Below are 13,662 nucleotides of genomic sequence, written 5' to 3' on the forward strand. Positions count from 1 at the left end.
TAGGTCAATACATATAGTATGAGTTAAAGAAAACTGTGTGTGCTATTTACTCATACATATATTTATATGTCTAGAAAACTTAAAAGGGAAAAGGAATGGTTTCCTTTTTTATCTTACACATCTCTGCACTGTTTACATTTTTTTATAATGAATACTTGCTACTTTGCCATTACTTAAAAAGCAATGAAGAAAGAACTAACTCAACATGACACTTTCTGAAACAGTTAACAGTCATGTCACCAATGGTCAAGGAAGAACTAGCATAACATTTTTAAGTAACTGTTTTTCTTACTTAGTACTTTGAAGTGAATGTTTTAAAAATGCAGTAATTAGCTCTATTATTTAGCTGCATTGGGAACATCTGAAGATACAAATTCTGCAGAGAGGAAATTTTTTAAGTTTTCTGATACTCACCAACCAGCTGCACTCTCCCTGAAGACAAAAGTGTTGGATCGTCCTTTCTGACATTATTTATTGAGTCGTCTACTAACTCTTTAATGTGGTCAATTCCTACGACTTTTCCACTAGCTCCAACCTGGAAATGAGAATAATTCAATAGCTCACTGGTCTAAATTTGTCGTTCTAAATGTTATTAAAGTGCTTCCTAATGTAAAGTTATATTGTGCAATGAGAAATGAAGACAATTCGATTTATTATAAATTATTTAGCTATTACAACCTTCTCAACTCTAACTCACGAATTAATTATATTTCACTAATTAAAAAGCTAGAATAAATTTTAATTATAATACTAAAAAGAAATGCTATCATTCTTCAATTTATAATCTTTAAATCCAGCACCATGATGGAGGACTTCACTGCCAATATTAAATAGCTAATGCAATCATTTTTACTCGAAGTAAATCTAGAAGTGTGACTTTCAATATTAAAAGTACAGCTCTGGCTGGGTGGCTCAGTTGGTTGGAGCGTTGTCCCATGCACCGAAAAAGTTGTGGGTTCGATCTCCTGTCAGGGTGAGTATGGGAGGCAACTGATTGATGTTTCTCTCTCTCTAAAATCAATAAACATATCCTCCTGTGAGGATTAAAATATATACATATTAAAATATATATAAATGTTACATGACATTTTATAGAGATTTAAGTAATTTTAATAGGGATTTTTATACCTGATTCTACTGCCATTTTGTGGAAAGTATAAAATACATAAAAAATTATAAAAAGGCCCCAATATAAACATTAATTGTAAAAAAATTTTAACATAATAAAGACTGCTGTCGGACTACCTGGGTTCACATCTAAGTTTCATTACTTACAAGTGTATAACCTTGGCAAGTGATTCTATGAATCAGGTTCCTCAGCTTTGTAAAATGAGAAGTAAAAGCTATATACCTCATAAATGATGTGAGGATTGAATAAGAGAATACAAGAAAAGCATTTAGAACACTGACTAGCACGTGCTAAATGTGCAAAAATCATTAACTTAAATTACTTCATTGTTAAAAAGAAAACTAAAAAAATTTAATTATTTTTAAAAAATAAATTTTCCTCTGAAACCATAAATATGTCAAATATAGAAAATCTCTCACTAAATATTTCTAAGCTTTAAAAAAAATAGTCCCTTACATCCCACTGGTGATGCTTAACTTGTACAAAACAAGTTAAAAATACTGAACTATCTGAATCCTTATTATGTACAAGACACTGTTCTGGATGTTTAAGACATGCCAAGGAGAAAAATCAGACGAAACTCCCAGCTCCCTGGAACTTACATGCTAGTGGTCTGCTGATTATACATTTAGCAAGTTAAATGGATTCTTGTCCAAGATGGATCCATAAGTCCCAACTTAACTAAACCAGAAACTTCCAATCTGGCCTCCAGGGACAAGATTTTCCATAATTAACTTGATATGATTATCTGAGTGCAGATGAACCCTTCCTCAAGGTGTGTGAATGGACCTCCAGACTTACACTCTGGTAGTCATTTACCAGATAAGCCTCTGGTGAATAATGAAGTATAATAAACAAGGCATTTTTCTAAGAGTACTTTTCTTACTGTAAAGGAATCTCTACCCTCGTTCCTAATAAACCTGTAGGAGTGTTTATTTTCTGCCAGATGAAAACTTGAAAGAATGTAGTCTGGGAGCTACTGGTTACCGTAACATCTTTGACCACAAGAGAAGAGCCACTCTGATAATGAAGTCAACATGTGGAGAAAAGGAAAGCCAAACCAAGGACCACAGAGAAAATCACTGTCAATAACAATATCTGATCTGAATCTAGCCACACAAGAAACCAGATACACCTTAAAATGTTTCCATGATATAAACCAAATAAATTCCCCTTTGGCTCTGCCAGTTTAGATAGACTGTTCTGTCACTTGCAATAACAATAAAAAAAAAAAAATCCTAGTGATATATATTCCAACTGCTTTCTCGGTAGAATTTCTTTAAAAAAAAAAAAAAACACCTTCAGAAACTGGTAATGAAAAAAATATACAGTCAAATCATAAGTAGGACATGTAAAACTATACCTCTGTTGGGGCCAGAATGAAAAATAAAGGTCTTACCATACGTGCAAAACATGCAGAAAGGATTCCACTTCCAGATCCTACATCAAGAGCTTTAGCTCCTTCATGTAGTTGATCAAATAGAAGTTCTAGTGCATATGCATGCTGCCAAAAGAAAACAAAGCAATATTCACTTTTTTCAAGAATATAAAGTATATGCCCTAGTCCGTGGTCGGCAAACTGCGGCTCGCGAGCCACATGCGGCTCTTTGGCCCCTTGAGTGTGGCTCTTCCTAAGCCTTAGGAGTACCCTAATTAAGTTAATAACAATGTACCTACCTATACAGTTTAAGTTTAAAAAATTGGGCTCTCAAAAGAAATTTCAATTGTTGTACTGTTGATATTTGGCTCTGTTGACTAATGAGTTTGCCGACCACTGGCTTAGCTGGTTTGGCTCAGTGGATAGAGCGTCGGCCTGCGGACTAAAGGGTCCTGGGTTTGATTCTGGTCAAGGGCACATGCCCAAATTACGGGCTTGATCCCCAGTGCGGGGCATGCAGGAGGCAACTGATCGATGATTCTCTCATCATTGATGTTTCTATCTCTTTCTCCCTCTTCCTTCCTCTCTGAGATCAATAAAAATATATTTTAAAAAAAGAATATAAAGTATATATACCATGGCATATGAATAAAGTTGCCAACTTCATACCAATGTTACTACTACTGTCATCTATCGAGACAACAAAAACCTATAGTACTTACATCTACACAGGAATTACTTAAGAAAATTCTCACTGTTTGATTAAATTCTTATATTTTTTTAAAAATGTTTCAGTAACTTTTTATCTCCAATGTGTGAATTTTAAAATGTAATTACTGCAAAGTCAAAAGTTATAAAAGGACTTATAGTGAAATCTCTATCATAGCCCTGTTCCAACCTTCCCCATTCCCATTCCCATCCCCAACCAGTTTCACTCCCTAAAGACAACCAATATTACCAGTTAAGACAATATTAAGGAATATTTTTGGGTATGATGTGGTATTGTAGTTGTGCTTTTAAAGTTTTTTATATTTATACTAAAGTATCTAGGGGTGAAATATTATGTTTGAAATTTGCTTTAAAATGGTTCAGTAAAGGGAAATCATATTGATTCTTTTGCAAAGATTCTTGTCTAAAGAGTGAAAACAACCAGTACTATGAAAAAGAGTTCTGGATTAAACGCCATTAAGTACTGGATTCTACAGGTTCTGAATTTATTAGCCCCGTGACATTGGAAATTATTTTTAGCTCATGGTTCCTCAGTTTCCATATCATTAATATGGAGAGAAAAACAGTTGTTCCTATCCTGCCTTCTCCACAGAAGTATCATTGTGAATAAAAGTCATGATGCATTAAAAAAGTACTTTATAAATTCTAAAGGATTTACAAATGAAATGTATACTGTTTACATTAAGAAAAAGTCAACCATTACAGCACAATGATTTGTTGCTGTTACTCTTTAAGGTACTTCACAGTCATTTATAAAGGTAAAAGTAACAATTAATTGCCGAAACCGGTTTGGCTCAGTGGATAGAGCGTCGGCCTGCGGACTGAAGGGTCCCAGGTTCGATTCCGGTCAAGGGCATGTGCCTGGGTTGCGGGCATATCCCCAGTGGGATATGTGCAGGAGGCAGCTGATCGATGTTTCTCTCTCATCGATGTTTCTAACTCTCTATCTCTCTCCCTTCCTCTCTGTAAAAAATCAATAAAATATATGAAGAAAAAAAAAAGTAACAATTAATTGATCTTTTATTTCTATTTAGTGTTACTTGGTAAACTCCGAATATTGTATATAACTGTCAATCAGTGGCTTCACTCTGCTCTTTTGCTTGATTAGAGAATGAAATGACGTGGTTAGTCAAAATGACCAAAGTTCACTTACCATGTGTGGAGCACTGATTGTTGCTTGGAAACCTGCAAAAAAAGAGGAGAACTACTGATACATTCAGCTGTACAAGCATACCAAATACTCCATGTAATTCCTTTTCTAACATCCATAAGTTACTTTTCAGAATAATTTTCATTTTTATGATCACAAGAAAACAAAACTCCTATTTTGAACTTTGTCATGCAGCAGTTAAAATGAGGAAATCCAATCATGCCAACCGCTACTGTGCTCTTCTAGTACAACAGGCCCACTATTTTTAAAGATTTCTTCTCCTGGCTAAGAAAGGAAGAATTTCAGTAAGTTGAGTCGGCAAGTTTATAACTTGTTTTCTCTTCAGACTTATAAAAATAAAATAAGCTTCTATATATAATAGGTATGCAAAATCTTTGCAAAATTAAACTGCTTCATATTTCTGGCAACTTAAAAATAAACTAGAGAAAAATAAATAAATAAATAAACAAGCTAGAGCAACCAGCAAAGTGGCTTAAGAGACTAAGAAACTATTTCAATTTACTCTTATGCCCTCACCTAATGTCAATGCACACAATCTTTTCTTAGTTTTTAGCTTTCAATTTGTATCTTCCGGGACTGCTTTCTCAAAATGTATTTACCTGCTTCTGCCTCTGAAGCAATTTTCACTGAGCGGTGGTAGCAGGTGCCTTCGGGTTCAGAAGCCCCCAGGATCTTCTCTGCTGACTGTCATAGTGCTTCAAAAGAAGAAAGCATGGCAGCTGGGTGACAGAATCCTGAGGCACTTCTAAGCCTCAAAGGCGCCCACTGCCAAGGCTCAGCAGTTCAGCAAAAAACCTGCTTCAGGAGAAGGAATTAAATATGGAACTTTCTAAAATCAAGCACAAGTCAAAAAATTCAGGGCAAGTGAAGCAGAGAAGTCAATGATAACTTAAGTACACTTATCTTTAGTACTAATTTTTAAAATTGATGCTAATGGGAAAAACAACCTTAGTCAACATTAAGGCACCTAAAGACAACTCAGCACTCAGCTTAAATTGCATAAATTTTCATTAAAAGTATATTTTCAGAAAATTTGTTTTTAAAATTCTCTACATATCCTATCTAATAATAGAGAAACATGGTAATTAGCTGTAACTTTGCTACCCTGCCCATTGGCTAATCAGCGAGATATGCAAATTAACTGCCAGCCAAGATGGTGGCCAGCAGCCAGGCAGCTGAAACGAACATGAGGCTTGCTTGCTTCAGTGATGGAGGAAGCCAAGGTTCCCTGCCTGCCACTGCTGGGCTCTGAGCTCTGGATGCAACTATGTTGCAATTATAGAACCTAAACAAACTCCAGAAACCTGCTTTCAGCCAGCACAGCCTCAGAGCTTAGAGTGGCCAATGATGGCAACAGAGTTTCAATTATAGAATCTAAACAAACCCAGGTACCTGCTTTCAGCCGGCAACGGCCTCAGAGCTAAAGCCGGCTCTCAGTGCCAGTGACAGCCATAGAAGGTAAATAAATCCCAGAAGAAAAAAAAGAAGAAAAAAGGAGGGGCTGGGAGCTTCAGTAGCCCACCAGCCTGAAAACAGCCCTCAGCCCCTCACCCAGACTGGCCAGGCACCCCAGTGGGGACCCCCACCCTGAAGGGGGTGTGACCAGCTGCAAACAGCCATCAGCCCGTCATCCAGGCTGGCCAGGCACCCCAGTGGGGACCCTCACCCTGAAGGGGGTGAGACCAGCTGCAAACAGCCATCATCCCCTCATCCAGGCTGGCCAGGCACCCAAGTGGGACCCCCACCCATGCACCAGGCCTCTATCCTATATAGTAAAAGGGTAATATGAAAACTGACCCTAACAGCAGAAGGACTGGGAATGACTGGTCACTATGACACACACTGACCACCAGGGGGCAGACGCTCAATGCAGAAGCCGCCCTCTGGTGGTCAGGGCGCTCTCACATGGGAGGAGCTCTGCTCAGCCACAAGCCAGGCTGATGGCTGCCAGTACAGTGGTGGTGGTGGGAGCCTCTCTTGCCTCCTCAGCAGCACTAAGGATGTCTGACTGCAGCTTAGGCCTGCTCCCCGCTGGCAAGTGGACATCCCGCAAGGGCTCCCGGGCTGCCAGAGGGATGTCTGATTGCCAATCCCCTGGGGAGCAGGCCTAAGCCAGCAGGTGGTCATCCCCTGAGGGGTCCCAGACTGTGAGAGGGCACAGGCCAGGCTGAGGGACCCCCCTGCCCCCCCCCCAAGTGCACAAATTTTTGTGCACCGGGCCTCTAGTATTATATATTTGAGAAAATAGAAAAGGTGCTTCATAAGCATATATAATGCTTTATTATAAAGGTATAACATTCAAACCAGCAAGGCAATAATAAATACCTGTGTCCTAGTCTATTTTTACTTACAAAAATTATACAGTAAATGAGTAAAAACTGACATTTTCAGAAATTCAAAGCTTACCTATTGATTGTGGAGAATCCATATAAGGGTTACATTTTGCATAGTGGGCACGGTCCGTAGCCAGCATTACTTCAAATACTTTATCTGTCTTGATGATTCCATTTTCTGAAATGAATGAGGCAAATATTTAAAGCTGGGAATAAGATGATCAGATATGCCCAGCTGGTGTGGCTCAGTAGTTGAGCATGGACCTATGAACCAGGAGGTCACAGTTCAATTCCAGGTCAGGGTACATGCCCAGGTTGCACTGGGTGTGCAGGAGAAGGCTGATCAATGATTCTCTCTTATCATTGATGTTTCTATTGCTCTCTCCCTCTCCCTTCCTCTCTGAAATCAATAAAAATATATTTTAAAAAAAGATGATCAGAAGTATTTTAGAATAATTATTTTGGCTGCACTGTAGAGGCTGAATTGGAAGAGAACAAAATCGGAAGTTATTGCAATAGTCCATGTAATCAGAACCTGTTCTTCAATGATAACAGTAAGAATGAAGTCGAAGGACTTGAGACATACTTGGAAGGTAATAGGGTGGGCAAAGGTAGGTTTCCAATTGTTCATATGGAAAATAATACAATAACCAAGAAGTAATAATATAAGAATAAACTGTTTCCTGTATTCACAACTGTAAACCTTCTTTTACCCCACCCTGTATGTATGTGTGTATATATATATATATATATATATATATATATATATACATATATATATACACCTGACTGACTAGATTTGGAAAAGGGGGAGGGGGAAAGTGTTTTAGATGCTGTCATATATTGATTTGAGAAATCCAGGAGAAGGACCAGAGTTAAGGAGGAAAAGGATAACTAATTTATACAGTTAGGGGCTATGGACGACACAAATGGAGATATTCAACACTCAGTTGAACACATGAATCTGGAGCTCAGGAAGGAGATCTAGGAGAGGTATAGATTTCTAATTATGTAGACAGCAACTGAAGCAATGGAGTGAACTAAAGTGGCCAGAAGAGATCACACAGAGAAGAAAAACGAATGTAAATATTTGAGATGCAAAGAAAGTGGAAATTCCAGAGGATGAGGCCCAGAAATCAGGATTTTAAAAAGAGTCCCAGGTGATTCTAATGTGCAGCCAAGGTTGAGAACCACTGATGCAGTAAGTTAAATTTCAAGAACCCTCATGGTAGCATGCACATAGTTAACTTTTCAATAAAGCCCTTATTAACTCAATATGTTTATTGACTATCTAGTACACACCAGACATAGACATGCTTAGGATTATCTATACTAATAAAAGGGTAATATGCTAATTAGACTCGACGTCCTTCTGGACAAAGCCATGGTGGCAGGGGCCAAGGCAGAGGTGGTTAGGGGTGATCAGGCAGGCAGGCAAGTGGTTAGGAGCCAGCAGTCCCGGATTTCGAGAGAGTGCAGGCCCGGCTGAGGGACTGGAATTTCATGCACTGGGCCTCTAGTAAGAATAAATAACATAGCATAGTTCCTGTACTCACAGACCTAAAATCTGTAAGACTTGATTTTAATAATCCAGAAATAAATTTTTTTTTTAATGAATTGAGGTCCTCCCCATATTCATCCAATTCTTTTTTTTTTTTTAATATATTTTATTGATTTTTTACAGAGAAGAAGGGAGAGAGATAGAGAGTTAGAAACATCGAGAGAGAAACATCAATTAGCTGCCTCCTGCACATCTCCTACTGGGGATGTGCCCGCAACCCAGGTACATGCCCTTGACCGGAATCGAACTTGGGACCTTTCAGTCTGCAGGCTGACGCTCTATCCACTGAGCCAAACCGGTTTTGGTCAGAAATAAATTTTTTAACCAAAACAGGTTTTGCTGAAAACCACTACATTTAAAATTTTTAATGGGTGAATGATATGGTATGGAATTATACTTTAGAAAAGTTGTTTTAAAAAAAAATTAGTGGGACTAAAGGCCGCAACCAGGAGAAGCATTATTTCTGGGAGACAATCTGGTAAGCAGGGAAAGGATGGTGCCTCTTGAAGTGGTAATGAAATGAAAGAAGAAAAGTAAGGATCCCACAGAAACAAAAGAGCAAGATCCGCCAACTCCTTCCCTTTTCCCACTACTACTATCAATATCATCCATTAGTCATTAAAGAAACTGCAAGTCACCATACTGACAAAAGTTGCTCTTGAATTGTAAAAATAGGAAAAAGAAAAAACTCCATTCAAATCTATGGGAAACAAAAGGCAAACAAAAACATTTCTGCTGATTTAACAGAATCTAATATTTAAAACTATGTTCTAAGAAAACTTAGCAGAAAGTGAGTAAAAGTATTACCAGAAACAACACCAAGACATCCACCAATAAAACTATCAGACTTTAAAGGTAAGAAAAAATATCTTCAGAACTTTCAAAGCAAAAGATTCAATTACCTAATAGGGGTAAAAAAAAAAATTTAGGCAGTCAGGTTTCTTAAGGTTTCAACCACCAACATACAAAGAAAAACAAGAATGAAGCTGCATTTTCAAGAAATTTAAGGAAAGTGCAAGTTCACAATAAAAAGGAGTAAATGACTAATACATCCAACAACATGGATGAATCTCAAGAGCACTAATCTCAGTGCAAGAAGCCAGATAAGACTATACACTATACGATTCCAATTATATCAAATTCTATAAAAGTCAAAAATCTAGTGGCAGAAGGCCAACCTGTGGTTGCTAGGTATTGGGGGTGAAAAGAGATTATCTGCAAAGGGGCATGAGGAACTTGGTGAGTGAAAGAAATTTTCTTTACACATATCAGCAAATGTCTGTAAAGGTCCAAATAGTAAATATTTTAGGCTTTGCAGGCCAGATAGTATTCATTGCAACTACTCAGCTCTGCCAATGTACTGTAAGAACAGCACTGACAACACTAATGAAAGGACACAACACTAATGGTTGTGTTAAAATAATCTTTATTTCCAAAAGAGACAGCGGGCCAATTTGGCTTGTGGGTTATAGTTTGCTGACCCCTTGTCCTATAACCATTAGGGTGGTAGTTAAGACTATATTTGTTTGTCAAATTTTTAATATTGTAACCTTAAAATTTGGTGAATTTTCATATAAATTCTACCTCAATAAAGCTGATTTTTTAATAATGTAAGCAAAGGATTTCATACCCAGCCAAGCTGTCCTTCAAATATCAAGGTTATAGAAAGAAAGACAACATTCTGCATGTGCAAGAACTCACGGAATGCTGTACACACAAGCCTTTCCTAAGGAATATTCTAGAAGATGTTTGTCATCTAACCAACAAATAACCAGAGATACAGGAGCAAAGGACACATATGCAATTCTACAGTAAAAACTAAAATAAGGGGGGGAGACATGGGTAAGATAATAATATTTAAAAGTTACATGTTCTGATGAAGTAGAAAGAATGCAATGAAAAACAATGGGAGGCCCTGGCCAGTTTTTCTCAGTGGGAGTGTCGGCCCGCAGACCATAGAGTGGTGGATTCAATTCCCGGTTAAGAACACACACCTGGACTGCAGGTTCCCCAGGTCTAGTGGGGAGTGTGGGAGGCAACCAATTGATGTGTCTCTCTCCCATCAATGTTTTGTTCTCTCTAGAAATCAATGGAAAAAACATCCTCAGGTAAGGATTAAAACAACAACAACAACAACAACAGAAGGAGAAAAAAGGGCAAAAGTAGAATTAGATCACTGTCATATAGGTAATGGAAGGAATCAAAGGTTGCCATTTACTATTGACTGACCAGATGGTAAACAAGAGAAAAGTAGTTAAAGAGACATTATAAAAGGTATAAATACAAACCCTCCAAATAAAAGAGTAATTTTAAAAATTCACAAACACTGTAGAAACATTGTAAACAGACAAACTTATATCATCTCTTCATTTTAAAATATTATAAGTTTTGGATAAAGTAACTCAAATAGAAAATATTATTTCTACACAAATGAGCTTAGGCAAGCTACCTGAAAGGTTACTCAAATAAAACAGTGAGCCCTGGCTGGTTTGGCTCAGTGGATAGAGCATCCGTCTGTGGACCAAAGGGTCCCAAGTTCGATTCCAGTCAAGGGCACATGCCTGGGTTGCGGGCTCGGTCCAACGTGCAGGAGGCAGGCAATCAATGATTCCCTCTCATCATTGATGTTTCTATCTCTCCCTTCCTCTCTGAAATCAATAAAAATATATTTAAAAATACATACATACATACATACATACATACATACATAAAATAAAACAGTGAGCCTAGCTAGCTGGTTTGGCTGGGTGGATAGAGTGTCAGCCTGCAGACTGAAAGGTTCTAGGTTCGATTCCAGTCAAGGGTACATGCCTGGGTTGCAGGCTCGGTCCCTAGTAGGGGACTTCCAGGAGGCAGCCAATCAATGGTTTTCTCTTATCATTGACTAGAGGCTTGGTGCACAAAATTCATGCACGGGGAGGTGGAGAGGAGAGGGTCCCCTCAGCCCGGCCTGCAACAATGCCAGCATTGCTTGCCCCGGCCTCTGGGCGCCGCCATCTTTTGTCACAGAGTGGCAGTTAATTTGCATATTACTATTTTATTAGATAGGGTGTTTCTATCTATCTCTTCCTCTCCTTTCCTCTCTGAAATCAATATATATATATATATATATTTTTTTTTCTTTTTTCTTTTTAAAGAGTACTACACTGATTGAGTTATAAAACTAAATATATTTAAAACAAACAAACAAAAACAGTGAGCCCTAGCCAGTTTGGCTCAGTGAGTAGAGTGTCAGCCTGCAGGGTCCAGGTTTGATTCCTGTCAAGAGCACATGCCCAGGTTGCAGGCTTGACCCCCAATGGGGGGCATGCAGGAGAGAGCCAATCAATGGTTCTCTCTCATCATTGATGTTTATATCTCTCTCTCCCTCTCTGGAATCAATACAAATATGACACACACACAAAATAAAAGAAATTAAGTTGTTCAAACTAACAGAGCAAATAAGCGGTATGGCCATTCAAAATAAGATATTAGGTTCTTACTGACCACTTCACTGTTTTGCTACTGACATATTCAAATAGCTTAGTGACTTCTACTATTTTCATGTCCCAAAATAATTCTTGAGTGGCTCATTAGCCTTGAATGCAATTCAAATTCCAGAGAGGTGATTCATAGACTTTCCAGGTCATAGAGGCCTTAGAAGCCATCAAGTCTAACTTCACAAATCAATATCAGGATCTCCACTTGAAGAGTTCCACTGATGTGATACAGCCCTTCAGACCACTCTAATTATCAGAACACTTTCCTGCATTAAGATGAAATCTCCCTCTTTATAACCCACTTAAATGAACCCTTGGTGTTACTCTCTTTTTCGGAAGCCACAAAGAATATACTGAATTTTCTATCTAGCCAATGTTTTTTACACATCTAAAGACATATCAGGATCACTTCAAGCATTATCTTTTTCATGTTAAGCAGCCTCACTCAATAATTCCAATTATCCATCAGTTTTTAAAACCATCATCATATTCACTTATTCATTCTTCTCTAGATGGGTACTTGAAGTGTGACATCTAAAATCAAACATATCGCTCCACACATATTCTAAAAATAAAAGTAAATTAAAGGTATTACTTCCCTTAAGTTAGTTAATATATTTCTACAAACCCGAGTTTCTTTGGCTGCTTCTTTAATCTATAGAGGAATATGGAATTTACTAAAAACCCTAAATGGTTTTTAAAAGCATTTCACAAGTCATTTATGAAAAACTTTGAACACATTATGGCTCAGAATAAGCTTTATTAGGCCATTATCGGGTGTTTTGCAAAAATTTCACCACAATGTTATTATTTATTTTTGCCCACAATTCCATATTTTGAAAGATGCCTAAACCAAGCTACATTTACTAAGTTACTAAATAATTTTCCCATTTTTGGTAATCTGACATATACAACTGCCAATGCCCTGAAATATTTCTGGCAAAGAGCAAAGTAATTCAATGTTTCACTCTGCGTGCATAGCCTTAATTATGAGGAAACGTGCAATTACCATTAGGCTTTCTGAAATAGTGAACCACTTTAGAACCATACATACCCAATCTTCCTGCACCCTGGAGACCAAGGATTCTAATTAAATAACTATAACAATGGCTACTGTTGGCCCAAATATGCAGTTGATCCAGATGAGAAGTTAGTAGGATTCAAAAGGAGAACGCAATTGAATGCAAGCTATAAGCCATATAATCCTATATAATAAAACCCTAATATGCAAATCGAACGAACGGCAGAACGACCAGAGGAATGACTGGTCGCTATGATGTGCACTGACCACCAAGGAGCAGACACTTAACACAGGAACTGCCGCTTGTGGTCAGTGTGCTCCCAAAGGGGGAGCATGGCTCAGCCAGAAGCCAGGCTCATGGCTGGGGAGGGCAGCGGCAGTGGCAGGAGCTTCTCCCGCCTCTTAGGCAGTGCTAAAGAGCAGGGAGCCAAGCGGTAAGGAGCAGCGAGCATGCGGGTGGTAGGGAGTGAGGGGTCCCAGACTGCAAGAGGGTGCAGGCCAGGCTGAGGGGACACCTCCCCCACCCCCAGTGCATAAATTTCATGCACCAGGCCTCTAGTAAAACTCCTAAAAAAATTAGAGCCACATTAAGAAGGTATATGTTTCTTTTACTTCAGGGGTGAGGAAGGGTACAGAAGAAGATTAATTCCAAGTAACAAACAAAAACATTACACAAGAGTCATGATTTAGATATGAAGAAAATAAAAAATGGCACAATTTCAAGCAACTGGGGAAGTGTAAAAAAGGGAAAAAAAACACATTTGACTATTCCTCTTCAACAGTAAATGAATCTGTGATATTAAACAATAGCAGGGAATAAACGCATAGCACATTATATAGCTCAACAAAGTGTTAACATAG

At 38.2% G+C, this 13,662-nt stretch overlaps 1 protein-coding gene across 4 annotated transcripts in view; it reads right to left on the minus strand.

Annotated features, from left to right (window-relative positions):
* PCMT1 (protein-L-isoaspartate (D-aspartate) O-methyltransferase) overlaps nucleotides 1–13,662 on the minus strand; it is a 38,629-nt gene that overhangs the window by 15,651 nt on the left and 9,316 nt on the right. For all 4 annotated transcript variants that reach the window (XR_004969024.1, XR_004969026.1, XM_036318464.1 and 1 more), the window contains exons 2-5: nucleotides 6,814–6,918; nucleotides 4,390–4,421; nucleotides 2,529–2,633; nucleotides 415–535 (exon numbers count right to left, since the gene is read on the minus strand). Coding sequence is in view for 2 of the 4 variants with exons in the window: in XM_036318464.1 (XP_036174357.1) it covers nucleotides 415–535; nucleotides 2,529–2,633; nucleotides 4,390–4,421; nucleotides 6,814–6,918 (363 nt within the window). In the remaining 2 variants the exon portion in view is untranslated. The remainder of the gene's footprint in view (nucleotides 1–414; nucleotides 536–2,528; nucleotides 2,634–4,389; nucleotides 4,422–6,813; nucleotides 6,919–13,662) is intronic.

The sequence above is a fragment of the Myotis myotis genome, unplaced genomic scaffold, assembly GCF_014108235.1.
Source record: "Myotis myotis isolate mMyoMyo1 unplaced genomic scaffold, mMyoMyo1.p scaffold_m19_p_7, whole genome shotgun sequence".
NCBI classification, from domain to species: domain Eukaryota; kingdom Metazoa; phylum Chordata; class Mammalia; order Chiroptera; family Vespertilionidae; genus Myotis; species Myotis myotis.